The 17,241-nt window shown below is 43.3% G+C and overlaps 1 protein-coding gene across 2 annotated transcripts in view; it reads right to left on the bottom strand.

Annotated features, from left to right (window-relative positions):
- Positions 1 to 259: 259 nt before the first annotated feature.
- The window catches only part of HUNK (hormonally up-regulated Neu-associated kinase), a 57,328-nt gene continuing 40,346 nt past the window's right edge, over positions 260 to 17,241 (bottom strand). Inside the window, exons 6-10 of one of the 2 annotated variants that reach the window (XM_080570407.1) lie at positions 16,592 to 16,727; positions 12,000 to 12,168; positions 10,814 to 10,894; positions 5,757 to 5,937; positions 260 to 3,373 (exon numbers count right to left, since the gene is read on the bottom strand). In XM_080570407.1, the coding sequence (XP_080426533.1) occupies positions 2,727 to 3,373; positions 5,757 to 5,937; positions 10,814 to 10,894; positions 12,000 to 12,168; positions 16,592 to 16,727 (1,214 nt within the window). In that variant the 3' untranslated portion in view covers positions 260 to 2,726. The remainder of the gene's footprint in view (positions 3,374 to 5,756; positions 5,938 to 10,813; positions 10,895 to 11,999; positions 12,169 to 16,591; positions 16,728 to 17,241) is intronic. The other variant, XM_080570408.1, reaches the window with a different exon arrangement.

The following is a 17,241-nucleotide window of genomic DNA, read 5'->3' as shown; positions in this document are numbered from 1 at the left end:
ATGAACACAGATGAGATGCGCAACCTGAAGAGGGCTAATGTTACACAAGGGAAATCCCACCCTGTACTAACCATCCACCTTTTAGCTCACTCAGGGTTTATAGGCAAATCAGCAGCCCTTGCAAAGGAACAGCCTTTGACGGGAGAAGGTAAAGTCACTGGTAATCCTCTTGTCACCTTGGTGTTTTGCTGGTTGCTTTGTACTTACATGTTCCTTGCTATATAGTGACCTCACAAACAAAGTCAGCACTCCATGGTAATCTTGTTCAAAAAGTACATATATTTAATAATGATAACAAATACATTTTTTCCCCTGGAATTTCCACTACTGTATTTCAATAAGTCCCTTACATGGTCACTGCAGTTTGACTGTACATAGCTACTGTCTAAGCTGGATACATGTTTATGTTTTAGCAGTGTAGTACTCATATATTCTCTATAAATATAATAAAAGATTTAACATTTCTGTTTTCATTCTGATTCATACATATATTTACTGGGTTTTCACAAAAAATACATGTCTCTTTCCTGCCTCCCCCAACCTTTTATTGGGTTCCAAATAAACCTGAGTTTGTAATTCAAGTCAGTATCTGCCATCAGGTACACGAGTCTGATGCACACACACAACGGTGTTTCAGTTGTCCCTGCTCACTAGCTTTGCAGCACAAACATGTTCTTACTGTGAAAGAAAAGAAAACGGTTTGATGTTTTTAAACAAAAGGAAGAGCGAAAATGGACCCCTGGGATACACGGATGTTCTGTACAAATAGAAGATAGCAACTTTCAATCTCAAGACAAGCAAAAGCATTTCAGGGCTTTCTTAATAAGTTAGGATTTCTATGTATATAATTTTAGAGCTGCCTTAACTACCACAGAGGCGTGTGTCCTCACTACCCTGAAGAGTACAGTAGGAAGCACGCAGACTCCCCCATACAACCCGACAGGCTGCTTTGAAAGCGAGGTGAAGGTCCCATCTGCAGGGACGAGCATTCATGCTCTGCTGTTTTTTCTAGCAAGCACTCAAAATACTGAACAGTCCAGTTATCTGTGCTGTTAGTATTTGGACTGATGCCTTTTCTTTTTTTTTTTTTTCCCCTGCAGATTTTGGTGTTTAGCCTAAGCTATACTGAAAATGAGGAATATGCACTCAGCTATGGGCTCTGCTGGCGACCCTTTCACCACCTCTAGTGACCCTCCTCCCCCAGTCCTTTTGTACCTCACGAAACTGGAAGGAAAGCTTTTCAAACAAGGGAATCTCTTCATATTTGTACAGAAACCAAAGCAGCGGGGCTCCATAATCATTTGCAGTAACACTGATAAAAATAGGGCGTGGGTTCCTACTGATGCAAAATCCCTATATTCCAGTAAAGACCCCAATAAGAGGGCAATGCTTCTGCTGCCTCGTTTGTGGAATGGTGAGAGGTGGGTGGGCAGCAGTGGGGTACCCAGGGGGAGACCAGATTAGTACAAGCTTTGCTGAGATTTCCCATATACACAAACACATATGCAAGCACAGTACAGACGAAATAAAAGCATAGTCTTTGGCTAAACCTTCTAGTTTATAGGAAATGGTGAGAACACAAAAACAGAACCAAAAAATGTTGCCAACCTCTCAAATGTATCATTTACTTAGAAAAACAAGACCAGTATGCAGAACATGTTGCCTTTTAAGAAACTTAATCTTCACAGCTCATAACAACACCAAATTTTTGGTAACCACTGCATTACCAATCTTGCAGTATAAAACGGCATTGGTACAGATTCACGTGTCCTTTATTAGTCTCTTTAATTCACTGCAGTCTCTCAGAAAAGCCTTCAGGTATGTCCAGTACTCTGTTGCTGTAACAGGGGCTAATGCAATCCTGCACACAGGAGCGGAGCTAGTACAGCTACAAAAATTGGAGGTGACTGGGTTGTTTAAACACAGCGTGTTGCAGTTGGGATTACTGCCTAAAGCATCCACTTGCAAACCCATTACATGAAACGAACGGGCCTTCTGTGCGGTAAATCACCATGTGATGTACCTTGTTTTTAAATAATCGTGTTTCTTCTGAATGACATCATTAAATCATTTTCCTTAGAAAAAAATGATTCCATTATTAGCTACTTTATGTAATTAACTAAGAGCTGCTTTGACTTTCAGTATTCCCCCTTCTTCTAAATGTTTAGATCACCCATGTCTTTATTCAAGCTTCTACCAACTTTATCTTCTTGGCAGTGCTTTTTAGCAAGTTGATTTTAGAAAGAGCATCTCGAGTTTTTCCACTTGTCGAGCCACGTGAGCAATGCCTGTAAGAGCACAACATACAGTGTGGCACAGGCAGGTGGAGCATGGACAGTCTTACCACCGGTCCTGATGGGACCAGCACTCATGGCACCACACCAATTACCTTGATGAATCAAATCGTTAATGCTCATCGTTCTTCCAGCCTACTTGCTGCAATACTAGATCACAGCAGTGAAAGCACAGACTGACATGGCTCTTTCAAGATATGTTTTACTGTACAGTCAGATGCCAAATGCTAATATTTCCTAACAGCACAAGCAGAGCCCTCTTCTTTCATCTTTATTACGTAGGACAACCCCTTCCTTACAAGCAGATTTTCTACACTAGACAACTGTAGTGTATTACGTAGCGACGGTAACATGCCTGTGGCTTTCCCCTCTTTTTAACAATTAAAAAGGCTAGGTCCCAGACAACAGCAGTACAAATCCTGGCCTGCCAGATTAACACTGGCCGCTGACAGCGTCTGCAGCATTGAAGGTGATCTGCGTGGGGCTCATCTGCTGCAGCTGAGGCATCCGTGCTTCCAGTGGCTTGTCGCTCGCCGACTGCATCGTCTGGTTCCTCTTCCGCAGCATCTGTCCGATCCCCATCATGGGGAACCTGCCCCTGCTTTTAACACAGTTAGGACTGCCCAAGGGGTTGTTGGAAAACAGCTGAGTAGGGGACACGGCTTCTTCCTTTGCAGGATATGCTTTTTCCTCATACGTGAAAGAGACTTGGGTGGGGTGGACGGGGGACGTACTTCCTGGCTGAAAAAGCGGGGAGAGTGTCCTTTCACTTGAGCTTTTGTAAGGGAAATTCATGGGCGAGCCTAAAATCTTGTACTGGTGGGAGGGGGAAACCTGGTCTGTTTGGTCCTCTCTGTCGACGGACTCGAAGGAGTGCACAATATTCAGGATGAGAGGAGAGTCCTTGGCCCGGCCCCCAGCCCGGGCTGGCTCCTGCTGCGGGGAATCCTGCCTCTTCAGGAGCCGCGGGGTCCTGGGCAGCGGTGTCTGGACCTCCAAGTACTCCAGGGAGCTGGACGTGACGCAGCCCGTCTTGGTCGCCACGGGCTCGTGGAAAGGGCTTAACCCGCCGGTGGAGTCTACAAAGCAACCAGAAAAGGAACCAGAAGAGCAAATGGCAATCAATGGCACTGCCTTCTCTGCCTGGTGGCAGATAGCATCGGACATCACCTTTAACAAATTTGCATGACAAATGCACCAGCTAAAACAAACAGCCTTAGGGATACACTCAGCTTGGCACCAAAGAACCTGATCCTTATTTGATACTGACGCTGTTGTTTCATGGGTAATTTATCTGCCACTTTCCTTAAATGCAGGAAGGGCGCTTGAAGTGAGTAAGACAAGGACATGAAAAAGAAAACCACTGATGTCTTCAGCTGTTTGTAATAATTATATCCTCTAAGGCAACATCTGAGAAATCTCACATTTCTCCTTTGCATGGTTTTAGCTGGGTCTGCGTACTGTATTCACTGACATACCTACAGACATAGGGAACAACAGTGAGTTAATTCCTAATGTCTCTACTTGCATTTTGGAAGAAAATCTGTTCTTGGTTTCCCACATGTAAATACGGAGTAACTGCATTGGCCAGACTCAGGCTGTTACAGTTGGAACAGATTTGCTGCACTGACTTCAGCGAGAATCTTCCCCAAGCAAGGACCGAATATAAATGGAAAATCTTTTCAGGATTTGGCCCAATAATACAAAACAGCCCATGGAGAAGATCTACTCAGTTTCTACAGAATGTTGGCACTCACGCCAAGCTAGTTGCAAGAAAAAAAAAAAGAAAAAAAAACCAACATTTTGCTGCGTTTAGGAAAAGCTAGCCAAGGAGTCTGCTTTGCTATTCCCCCTAATGGAAAGAATAGCAGACTGGCAGTTCATCACTGTCCATGACTTCTCCCACCCTCACACCAAGAGAACAGGGGATAGAAAATTACTGAGGTCTGCAGCCCTCGGGTCATAGCTACAAATCTCACATGTGTGTCTTTTGAAAGGGATGGCCTTGGCAGAGGTTGAGACGTCAATGGGTGTACGGGATGAAATCACGTGCATTGAGAGTAGCTTGGGAAAAGCAGGCCGGGTTTAATCTGACTAGTCTCTTTCCAAAACTGGTCCAAATTATTTGACTGCTTGATTTAACAAGCATCAAAACACAGTTTCCGTAAGCAAAGAAATGCTTTAGTTGAGATCTGGGTGATTTTCAGGTTTCAGTTCAAAAAAGCAAGGAGAAGCCTAGACAGGAAAAAATATCAGCTGCTTACTGCCTGCTGTGCCTCCCTCCCAAAAGTAGTGACAAATTCTGAAAAATAGATTTTTTTTTTTACTTTTTTTTTTTAATTATTTTTTCAAAAAAGTATGTCCTATTTGTGACCAGCTCTACAGATTGCTGCTGCCTTACAGCACAGGTGCCCGTGCTGCCAGACGAACACCATTTTGACACTTCACGTTGAAAGCATCAAGTGGTAAGTTATGAAGTTATGAGAAAGGCCATGAAAACACCCTAAGCCAAGGCTCTAAAGAACTGCTTGACACCACGATCAACATTTTAAGTCACTGTATTTCTCCGTGCTGGTCTTTAGTTACCCTCCCTTGTTCAACAGCCAGCTACGTCACCTTCCTGCTCCCCTCTACGTCCTGCCCACATATGCACTCCTTCAGCCCCATTTTCCCTGCCGGCTGCACTTTTCCCCTCCTCCCTTGTCCTGCCATCCTCAGAGCAGGTCCCACCCAGCACTCCCCAGGCTGCCTCCTCCCCTGCATTATTAATGCTCTCTGTCCTACGTCTGTCTCATCTTTTCCTGTTAATGCTTTTCCTCCTCCTTTCACTGTTTGAAATACACAATGGTCGGCAGTCCCTGCCGCTTTTCCTCTTGGCTGCCCATCTCTCTTCCCCCCACCATCAGCTGCTGCCATCAGCTCTCAAAGGAGGCCACGGGTACCAGCGCCCTCCTCAGGGTCAGCAATTTCTTTCTGTGCTGCCCCTTATTCCTTCCTCTCTGAGCAAAATGCATTTGTTGGCAGAAAGAAGCTTCCCTATCAGCTTTGGTTTGTCAGTGAGCAGCCCAGCACTGATCTGGGGTGGGTGTTGATGCTTTCAAAGTGCCAATGTGAAGTACAGATGATTTTGTATAAGCACATAAAAATAGGAAAAGATTTTTTTTTTATTTTTTTTAAATGCGGTTGAAATTCTGTCACATAAAAACAGAAGTAAAAGTGAAGATTCATGACTGCTGAACATTGTCATGGTTTCCTCAGGATGTTTTGTTCAAAGTTTGACTACATTATTCCATCCCCGTTCACATCACCACCTCCAGAGCAGGCAGCAAATGCAAGCACACGACTATTTACTAACAACCGTATGTCACGTAAGACACTCGTATTGGTACAGGCAGACCCATGCAAGCACATTCACGGGAAGGCACAAGCGCACAGAGACACGCTGGTATTTCTCTCACTGACCTTTCTCTGCACCTCCAGCCTTGGTAACTTTTCGGTCCCTCAGCAGAGCCTTGGTGTTCTGTATCTGTGAGATAAGACAGGAAGAAGGCTGTCTATATGAAACTGGACTTTTCTCAGCTTTCTTTGGGAGCTGACGGTGAAGAATCTCCCCTTTCTTTTCTTGCTCTTTGAGTTTTTTGTCCTTTAGGTTGTAAAACAAACAAGAACAATTTGGTTTACTTAAGGAAGTTTAAATGTCCTAAACCCCCCAGAGTTATAAGCACACCACTTACTGAAGTCAGGTTGAAAACAATATCTTTACAAGGAACTTGTACAGGTTACTCAAAATAACTGCATCTTCCACATCACATTTTCCTCTGACCCATTTGACATGGTGTCAGGGTTCCCATCTGTGCTGACACACAGAGGAAAAGGTGCTTTCAGAAAATTAAGGGAAAAGGACAGCTTTCTGTTCAGAGGTCATTTGTCCTAGGAGACCTCGTTCAACCAAGTAGATGCAGATTTGTGCTCTTTCAGATCTGAAATATGCCTGCCCATTTAAACACAGAAAAAGGTCTTTGATTCCTGTTTATTGCACTTCCTCTGATATTTCCAAAGGTGAGCTGCACAGCTTTAAAGAATTTTAAACTCTCTGAGTCACTCATCTCCTCTCTGGGCAAGATCTTGAGGAACACGGCCTTTGCTGTGCATCCACAGGCTCTGATTTTACGTGTGTGTTATGCTGTAATGCAGCAATGAAGTTGGGGTTGCAAACATGGACATCCGAAAACATAATTTTGATGTCCAGTGGTGACAGAGAGAAAACAATACCAGGCTCCAGCTTTTGAAGAGTTGCTTTACAGTAAAAAGGCACTGTATCTTTACAACAGGAATCACTAGGTTCTGTAAGCTGCGTAATACTCCTTATTGGCCAGTGATTTCAGAGGCAGCCAAGGGTATTATTTTACTTCTAAACCTCAGGCATCCAATTTATGGCTTGTATTTTGCTATCACTCAAAGACTTCAAGAAATTCCCACTTTTCTTGAATAAACTTGTGTGTTTTTTTTTTGTTTTAGATGTGAATCTCAAAGAAGTCGGGCTTTTGTTTTGGTTGCTTTGGGGTTGTTTCTTTAGTGGGGCATCTGTGTGATGCAAAGTAATGTGCATAAATTTGAGAGAGGGAAATAAGGATGTACAAGACATTTTGTTTGTTTGTTTGTTTTGTCCACTAAACAACTCTGGAAACATGTTAAGACACATAAGAGGAAAATAACTAGGCAGCACAAATTTTGATCACTGCCACATCAGACAGAACTGGGCACTGCGTAGATGGTGTCTGGGCACTGCTGGGCTCAGTGATCTTTGAATTTTCGGAAATTACAGAGTCAGAAGGAAGAGCTTCAGGAAATGACAAACTAAGACTTTAGTTTTATTTCAGAAGCTGTGAAGTAACTGGGGGGAGAGAGAGCACCAGGGACCCTCTGGGAGCTCCTCCCTGTCTTCCTCCCCTCCGTGTACTGCCACACACCCATTTTTTTCCCCAGCCTTCTCTCCACACATCCCTTATTCCCTCCAGTTTATTTTCCTTTAGCCATCTAAAGCCGGCTAACTCTTCCACAGAAACAAACCAACACCTTCTGGAGCTGTCATTGCTTTCCTTGCGTTATACCTCCTTGTTCACCTGACGTTGTCCCCCTTGCCGTTAGAGGCTGTAGCCATGTCAGGCACGGAGCATTTATCCCTCCCTGCTTGTGCTATGCCTGGAACAATGCAATGTCTGATCAGTCCCAGACGCTATCTTGGCGAGCACAGTCACTATTGATGACAATGAAATAATAACAACAGTAATAACAACAATAGCAGTAATAACAATAATGCTGTGTGAATAACAGACTATGACAATGAAGTCAGTGGGAGCTGTGCATTTAATTCTGAGCCCACTAAACTATTTTTTTGCTTTCAAGGCTGTAAAACTCTGCTGCCAAGTTCAGCAGAGACTGGGTTCTACCAACCACCTTTTTTTTAAAGGTACTTGTGAGGATGAGACCAAGTGGTGACTATTTAAAGCCTACAGGAGCCAATCACGATTGTTTAAGGGCTTTTTGCTATTTTGGATAGGTGAGGAAAGAATTTGCATTTTGGCTGCTGCAGCATCTGTCAGAATGCAGGACATTGCAGCGCTGCAAGCATTTTAGCCTAATGGTGCGAGAGCCAAGCCAGAACTCCTCACTGCTCTCCTCTCAAACACGTGCCACGTGCCCCTGGCTTCGCTTTCACACTGCTGTAATGTTTTATAAGCAGCGGTAACACAGTTGTACCATACCATTAAAGCACCGATGAAAAAGCAAATTCATACATCCGGCATTAGCAATGAATTACTTTACCCTGGATGAATGTTGTAAATAGCCTTATATTTAAAATTTACCAAGACTGCTTCTCTTTGATGATAGTGGTGGGAGGGGAAACGGCCAAAATCCTAAACTCCCAAGGTGCTGCATGCTATTATATTTTAAAAAGGAAAGGAAGTGTTCTTTCAGGGGAGTTATAAAAGTTCAGTCCTCACCGTGCTATACGCAGCCGTGCAATGGCATGCTGTTGCACAATGAAAGAGTTGTGCCGGTATGTTATACTTGAATAGGTTCGGCATTACATCAGCCTCTGCTATTTCCTGTCCTGACCTCGACCCTAAAATCTATCCTAGTCCCGGCAACGAACTTGGAAGGAAGATAATGGGTATTTGCCTTGGCCTTGCCTAATATTGTGATAGGACAATGACACAAGTTCTTATAATTACAAATTCCTCCAGCCTGAGCCCACCAGCTACTCGGAGGGAAGCAGATAGCCCCAGTACCGGTCCCCTGGTTTTGCTGTAGGGATGACTGCTCATCACCTGAGCCCTCTGCAACAAAATAGAGGCAGACAGACAGACAGACAGACTGCTGTCTCCTTCCATTACCCTACACTGCCCAAGTGCCCTGAGTGCTCAAGTGAAGCCAGCCTGCAAAAACACGCGTCTGCTTAGCCCTGACAGCAAGTCTCCTCACCCTCCGCCCCAGCACGCCGATGCTACCATGTGAACTTAGGAAACCGAAGGGAAAAGAGGGCCTGGGCACGTCTGCTGCACGCGTGCCGTGCTGCCTGCCCCTGCTGGCAGGCAGCCCCCGGCCCGAGGGCAAGTCCTCATTTCGCATGGCGGGAGTGAGGTGGGAGAAATTCAGTCAGCTGCTTCTGCTGAACCCGACCACCTCTCTCCATGGCATTTCCATGGCAACACACAGCGATGCTTCCTTTGCATTATCTGCCCAGGGACCAGTACCTCCCAGTTCCAGTCTGGAAAGAGGGGATGGTAAGGGGACCCTACCTACAGCCCACAAATTTCTCCGAGCTTATGAATTCTGCATCTCTGAGTCCCGAAGGCACCCACTGATCCCAGCAGCGCGATCCGGACACTTCCATGGCTGGGTTCCCGTCCCCCTGAAGGCATTTTAGAAGAAACGTCTCCCACAGTTACAAGTGGCAGGAGCATCTCAGGGTCTGTGTTCACCCAAGCGTGCTGTTTTAACCGTCCTGGTACAGTAAGTGTGATACAATCCCCCCATGTAAAACACAGCTAAAGCGATATCAACGTGCTTTATATTCAGCTATGCCCATGTAGAAAGATATTATACTGTATTATTATCACAGTGTCTGCACTGCGATTGCTTCAAGGTAACTATTTCAGGAAAGAAAGGACACCCCCTCATCCCTTAAATAGTTACACTGGGACTAACTCTGAATGCAGGAGAGGCTTTGGAGGGAGCCTTTATTCCTAACTGTGCATACAAACAAAACTGGGGTCATACAGTCACACCATCATTAGTTTTCAATGATCCTTACAGGAGCCAAACATCAGCTCCCTTCCAGGAGCGTGGGGATTTCAGGAAGAGCACGAAAACAGAGCATGCATTTCTCTCCTGGCTACGTGCAGGTGCCCAGACAAGCCTCGCTGCAGAATTGCCTGCATGTGGCGTGGATGCAGACACAGTGAGCCAGCCATGCAAGTAAACTGCCACAGAGTGTTTTGAAATACGAGATTTATCTAGTCTACCCACTGCTGACACACGTTAAGTGAGGTGGTTCTGATTTATGTAAGGAAAGAATGAGAAGTACTTTGTCCTGATATATCCATCTGGCTTGCAATTCAGCTTTTCTATGAAATTTGCAAGCAGTCTGTAAAATAAACAAACCCAGCCATAATACAAATCTGTCCCTGCAATTAGATCATCAATCCAACATTGACAAGTAGCTTTTGAAACAGGTAAACTCTTCAGGAATACTGCTATTTATGTTGTTAGATAGGACTTGCACAGTGCACACAACCCTTGTAATTTTAGTGCTCGGCAAAGAAACAGCCAAAGAAGAAAAATCCGCACAGAAGAAGCTTCCTAATATCTGTTATGTATTCCTCTAATATAAATTACCTCCTCTATTGCAGGCAAAAAGACTGGAGACAGACAGAGCGAAAGGTAATCTGGTTAAATCTTTTCTCTAGCCAAGGGAAGTGTGTCACAACACAGTGGGCTAGTTCTGCATCAGTTCTGCTGAGAAGCAAAAATTTTCACCCAGACAGAGTTTTGTACTAATACAGTTTTACATTTTCTAGTAGTCAAGCCAGGACATTGCACTCTGCTATGCAGATCTGTGGCAAGTTGCTGGGGAGAGGGCACCCTGGCAGTCACACAGCTCTCTGCCCTACACCACCAATGTCTTCAGACTCGAGGCAATGCTGTTATAGTCTTCTTCAGCAACTTGCACCTCATAATGAAACTAAGGAGCCCCCTGAAGAAGTTTGTGTTATTCTGCTAAACAGAGCATTTAGTTTCCTCATGAAAGCTGAAAGTTGTCTTTAAACTTCCCCCTAAGGGGGTGCTATTTGTTCCTTCAAAAAGAAATTGAGAGAATTGCCCTGTGCAGGCAAGACCACAGATCTCTTTTTTTCTTCACAGCTCCAGAAACTCATTGTCTTAATCCCAACAGCTGGGGATCCTCAAATTCAGCCTGCTTTCAAAGTACCTTAAGAAGCTTTAATGAGCTTTACCTCATAGGAGTCTTTATTTGCCTTGTACTTTTCTATCTGGTATAGCTGGTTCTTGTGGCAAATGTCCTGGCCTTCAGATTTCTGTGGAGAGAGAAGCATGGAAAATTAAAGTATATAAAAGGTAATTAGAGAAAGCTAATGTTTAGCTACTGCTTAATGGACCATATCCACATTTGGCATTCAGTAGTCTCATCAACTTACGGATGTGGTGAATTTGGTCCGTTACATTTTAAATATCATTGATGGCATCATCATTAAAACATGCTTGCTAAAAGAACTGAGAAGAGAAAAACTAAGGTGCTGTTGGGGATAATTTCTCAAAGAAACAAACATGTCAAAAAGAAAACTCCAGACATAGATTCACAGAATGGTTTGGGTTGGAAGGGACCTTAAAGATCATCTAATTCCAACCCCTTCCACCAGGTTGCTCAAACAGAATACAGCCCACCCTACTGACTACACAAGTCATGCAGGAGCCTACAGACTCGTAACTGTTTAAGACTCCTCGCCAGACCGCAGATAGCGGTGTGGAGAGAGAGCCATGGCTGCAGCTTGCCCTGGTGCTCTTTGCCCATCCTAACACTTGAGCAAGTGCCGTGCACAATGTGGCTAGGGAGCTCAGCTCCCCCAGACGTCCAAGAAAGGGTGGTGTGGCAGGGTGAGAGCTCCCTTTCAGCCACACAGAGCACTCCTGCTGCAGAGGGAGGGATGTACAGCACACTGCAGCCTGGTGGCTCTCAGGGATGTCCCCTCCAGGGCCTGTGCACAAATGCGCTCCCAGCTGCATGAGCCGGGCAGCTGTGCAGCACTAGCGCTGTCACTGGATTTTAAGGAGAGCAGCACTAAAGAAGAGAAAAAATGACCTGGGAGAATGCTTGCAAAGTCAAGCGGGCCAGACTGCATACCACACTAGGCACAGCCTGCACAACATCCTACCTCGGGGTGGCAACTCTACCATTAGTTTTCTATGGAAAGATCTTCAAAAGCACGAAATCATGAGACATCAAGCCTATAAGCAATTACCTCAGCAGCTGGGGGAATTATCTTTGGAAATAATGCTTTTAGTATGAAGGAATAAAAATCCAGGCAATACCTTGAGATCAAATGCCAGAGAGCAGGGAAACTTTAAGCACTTTTTTACCCTCTCACCTGCTTGTCCAAAGAATCAACACCAAGCAGCACTTACCCTAAGGCTTGCCAAATAGCGCTCCAGCTTCTTATTAAGCAGAAAGTAGATGGCAAGCGTGTGACTTGCCCTGTTTGAGAGCACAGTGTTGATGACATCGCTGTTCTTGTAGCCGAGCTTCTCAGTCATGTGGAGCAGCACACTTTGACTGAGGTCCTCCAGGTGGATTCTGCAGAAAGAGAGGTGAAGCACATTGCTTGTACTGTCCTCCCAGTGACAGAGCCTTGTTAGCAGTGGCAGAGAAGAGACCTGAAAAGCTCAGTAACATGGCCGTGAGGAGAAAGGCAGACTACTTGGGAACCATGTGCACACTGTGATAGCTGAACAAACCAAGCCAAAGTGGCCTTACATCCTACCATGAAATGAAATGGCACCGCGATGCCCTGGATGTCTCAGTTTGTCACCCTAGATCTGACCAGTGAAGACCGTCAAGATCATCCACCTGGTTTTGAAGGAAAAGATGTAAAATCCAACTTAGATGGCTACATTTTCCTTTCCGAAATGACTCTTTTAAAGACACCACAGTGTTCAGCTTCACCCCTCACCTTTTGCACAATATTTATGCACTAGATGGCTAGAGCATTTCACCCCAGAGAAAGGTGACACACAGGGAGGGTTATTACAGCAGCTCCCAAAATGGTAAAACTGCTGCTATACTCATATTGGTTAGAAGAAGAAATACAACATGAGTTTATGGATGTGCTTTTCTGTAAAGTCCATAATAGACTTGGCCAAGGTGAGAAATGCAGTACAGCAGGCTGTGGAAATAGCAAAGCACTTTCACAGTGTAAGTTAAAAACAATTTTTCCAAAGAACTTTGCTCCTGTTTAGACATCTAAATATGCTGGCCAGATTCCCAGATGTACCTGTCAACTTCCATCCATCTCCAAAGAAATGCTGGATTCTGTCTGCTTTCTAAAGGATATTCTTTGCTCCCAATATGAAGCCTAATATTTGGCTAAGGCAACTAAGGGAAGCTTAGGTTATGAGCCTTTTTACAACCTGCTTTCCCCCTTCAAAAGGATAATTCTCATCCTTTCTCACCCCTCCTCTCCTATACCATTGTCCTGTACACCTGTGATGTGAGGAATGCCCAGAGAGCAGTCTGGGTCTGACATAAAGACTTAAACAAGATGATAAACATAATATGGAAAATCTTAAATAACTGTTTTCCTTTATTCAGCATGCTAACATTCATTCTGCAGTTAAAAAAAAAAGTTTGGGTGTTGTTTTTTTTTAAGTTCATAATCAAAACTTATCTTGGTCATTGCACATTAAGGCATTTGGACGGCAAAAAGAATTCAAGCAATTTCTACTTGAAGTGCACAGCAAAATGGGAAATATTTGTTTGCCTCTTTAACAAAAACAAGGTCATAAAAAGCCTGAGAAAATATTTGCCTGAAAATGCATTTTCTGCTGTTCTTCTACCTTATCTTCATGTTCTCCCCTTTCCTATAGTGTTGCTGCCTTGGAAACAAAGGTGGTTACCTTAAAATGGTAGAAGAGGACTGCAAGAACAGAACACAGTTTCTTGTTTGTGCTATAAAAAGCATGATTAAGAGAGAAAGTGATTCCTAGAATATATGGTAGTTGATTTTTCAGAACAGATAATATCTTACCCACATTTGCACACTAACAGAAACTTGAACAAACTCTATTGAAGCTGACCGTAGCAGTACTTTTGGAGGCAAACTCAAAGGAGGCAAGTCAGGTCTTTAAATATTTCAAACTTTGTAGCATTTTCCCAATAAGGCTTTAGTAAGGCTCTATAAATTCTAGGTAGGTCAAGCTATAGGTATAAACTAATTAAACTAATTAAATTTTAATTAAATTAAAAATAAAAAATATTATAAAAAAATGAAGGGAAAGAAAGAATCATTATAGCTTTTATCCTTTACAGCTTCACTGACTTCATCATAAAACCTGTGTTCTGAAAGAAGTAGCTATTTTTCTCTTATTTTCAAACAGAAAAAAATAAGAAAAACTATGCAATGAGAAAAAAAATGTAGCTGATTTATTTAATAGCAAAGGGTATCTCTTCATATTGATACTCCCTTTAAAAGTGCTTATAATAGGAAAGGATTATGGTCATCACTATATCCACATATATGCATGAGCAAACGTGCTCTCTCTATGGTTCAATATTGCATTTTATTCTATTCTTACATTTCATTTGCCTGTCGTTAGGAGGGAATGATTAATGGACACTCCATAAACAGCACTGCACAGCTATTCTACCTAATAGAGGTTGGCCTCTCTCGTAAGTGTCCGACCTAATTGCACCAGAGAGCAAGCTCTAACGTGACACCTCCACCACAGCCTGTCTAAGGGCTGGTAACTTCAAGCTAAGAACTCAGAAACCAAGACATGAAAATGTACCTACAAACTCAAAAGAATTCTGAAATCACATTTAAGCCATATTTCTTTTTTTCCTCTTCTGCAGATAAGACACACGCAGCGAGAGAATTAAATCACCCATACAGCTCTCAGTTACACTTACATTCACTTAACAGATGCCATGTTTAGCAGATTGATTAGGCTCATTATGACAGTGATTTCATTAGCTTAACGACTCATTCAGTTTACACTTGTTTTCCCTTTCTTTACCATACAGTGTTCATATGTACAGTGCACTTCGGTAGAGTCCAAAGCACCATGGAAACTCAGATTTCCTCTTGCTGCACAGCACCCTACTCAAATTAACTCAACTGCCCTTAAATTTCAGGCAGTAATGTTAAGATAATGAGTCTGTCTGTTCTGTATCTTATTCCCTGCAAAACAATCATTCTTACGGGCCATTTTTATACTCTGTCCACGTAGGTCTGAGGATTGCAGGCAGCCAGCCTCACAATTGTTTCAGTGGATGGCTCTAGTGATGGCACCCGTTGGAAAACAAGCATCCAAGCTGCTCAACAACTATCCAGCCATATTCTGAGAGTGAGAGACATTATTCTCCTCAGGCCAAAGAAATGCATAGTCACAGCGATTCTCCACAATGCTATACTTAAAATGCTAACTCAGGAAGGGAAATGCCTGCTGCTAAATGAGGGCACCTCAGTTCCCTATTCATATAGAGGGGACTCAGGTAGCAGACAGGACTGTGATCTCTAAGACAGTAACATTGAAAGGAAAGGTCTCCAAAAATTCCTGAAGGCTGTCCTGAATTTTGGGACCCAGTTTGATCTCCTGAGCCCAGTTGTCAGCAGTATCAAGCGCTTCAGCACTAAGAGACTGGCACTGTAGGTACCTCTCAACCCCACAAGGTTTGGACCTGGCTAGCAGGTGACCAGAGAGGAAGACAGATGGGGAGGCAGTTTTGTGGCCTCAAGTGAATGCTCAAGGCCGTCTGTATGCATGGTCTGAGCTTGCACTGAGTCTGTCAGGGCACCAACACGAAGAGTTGGCCTAGTTGATGAACATGAAATCATATTGGGTAGAGGACAATGGTTCAGACATTCACACAAAGAGAGGTCGTCTTGCCCCTAGGTGAATGCTACATCAGGTACCTGGCACTTGAGTAAACTGTAGAGTGGAAGTTAGGCTCTTCTCTTAGGGACTTGACTCTTAGTGAGTTATGACTGAAATTTTGGGGCACTATCAGATTCTAAGCGCCAAAATCAAGCTTTAAGTTGCTGTCTTTGCCTCAGTACTACTTTGGATCTTTGTCTGAGAGCTAGTAACTACTACAATGAATCCTCTGCAGGTAATAGATTGTGTGTGCTGAAGGGCTTTGATGCAGGAAGGAAGTTTTATCTGATCAAATATAGACATACATTTCTAAGTGAGTTGCCTGAGGCTCTATTTACATTCATGGGAGAGAAACTCAGATCTCCTGGGCACAATGTCATCCTACTACAGAATCAAAAAGAAGTCAGATGAATCATTCTGTAAAATGTGCCCTTATTTTTCTCCATTGACTGTAATGAGAGCCCATGTTGACTTGGTCATGTGAATTCTATGCTGAGGGATGTTGAAAATCAAGCAAGATTATTTCTAACCAAAGTGGACAAGAAGTATTTTTCTTTCTTCCTGTTTGTTTGTTTTTCCTTAGACTGATATTTGAATAACCATGAGATTTGCTACCTGTTTGCATGTAGTCATGCATTTAGCATTGCACAGGTATTCAAGATCAACAAACAACAAATGAAGATCATTTAACTCTGACTTTTCTCACTACTGTTTGCATATTTACCTAATCCACAGAACCTCACATATGTATCACAAATAGGTATAGCCTCTACTGGAAAAGTAGCATGGGTCTACTGACAAACAAGAAGATCGGAACCGACAAAATATCTTCACACACATCTATTCTAAGGTCTGCAGCCAATTAATCACCTGATATGTACCCCAGACCACCCCACAAATGCATCATATGCCAGCTTCTAATTTAAGGTTTGGTTTTGGTCATTTCAGGAAACACATATTCAATGGCCAATCTGAAAAAAAAAAAAAAAGGATTGAGTCAAAAAGCAATCCCAGAAAATGCAGTGGGACACTGTCACACAAGGAACGAAACTGCAGCACCAGAGTTGTTCACATTTTAACGAATGTACACACTGGCAGGTTTTCTCTGCTCTTTCACACAGTACCTGTTTGGATATGTTACATTAGGTGGTGCTCTCCCAGGGTAATTCTCATTAAGCCACCGATTTGCAAGTGCCTGCTGGATATTTGGTCTCTTTGCAGGATCTGGCTCTAGCAGGGATCGTAGAAAATTTATGGCCGCTGTGAAGAAATCAAGAAAAAACAAGAGCTATGTCATATGCTTTATGACTTAACACGGTAGTTGAGATGTTATGCTATGTAGCCTGACCCCAGAATATACTAAAAATCAACCTTTTCCTTCTAGTATGCTCAAATGTCCTTGAGAAAAAAGAAAGCCTGATAAGAGATTAGTAACTAAAATAAACGAAGATTTATAGAGTAATAAGGAGAGGAGAAAAAGAAATTTTTGTTTCAGAGCTTGTTTGAAGTTTCTGAGCACGCTAGTCAAAATTTTTGTTTGAGAACAGGAGACTGGAGTGAGATTAGAGGCAAATCACTCATACTCTGTTTGGAGTAGAAAGAGAGTGACTGGGAGTGAGTGCAGGGGAGGGAAGGGATGCAGAGCTGGGAGGGAAGACATGGAGTATTGGGTTTTCTGCTCCCATTGACATGGGGAGAAATTCTCTTATGATTTCCATCCAAACTACAATCAGTTGCAGGAGATTTTAGTAAAATTAAAAGGGTACAGTAAAAT

This window comes from Anser brachyrhynchus (genome assembly GCF_964034855.1).
Source record: "Anser brachyrhynchus genome assembly, chromosome: 1".
NCBI classification, from domain to species: domain Eukaryota; kingdom Metazoa; phylum Chordata; class Aves; order Anseriformes; family Anatidae; genus Anser; species Anser brachyrhynchus.
The sequence above is the reverse complement of the archived record's forward strand: the minus strand, read 5'-3'. Positions and strand labels throughout refer to the sequence as shown.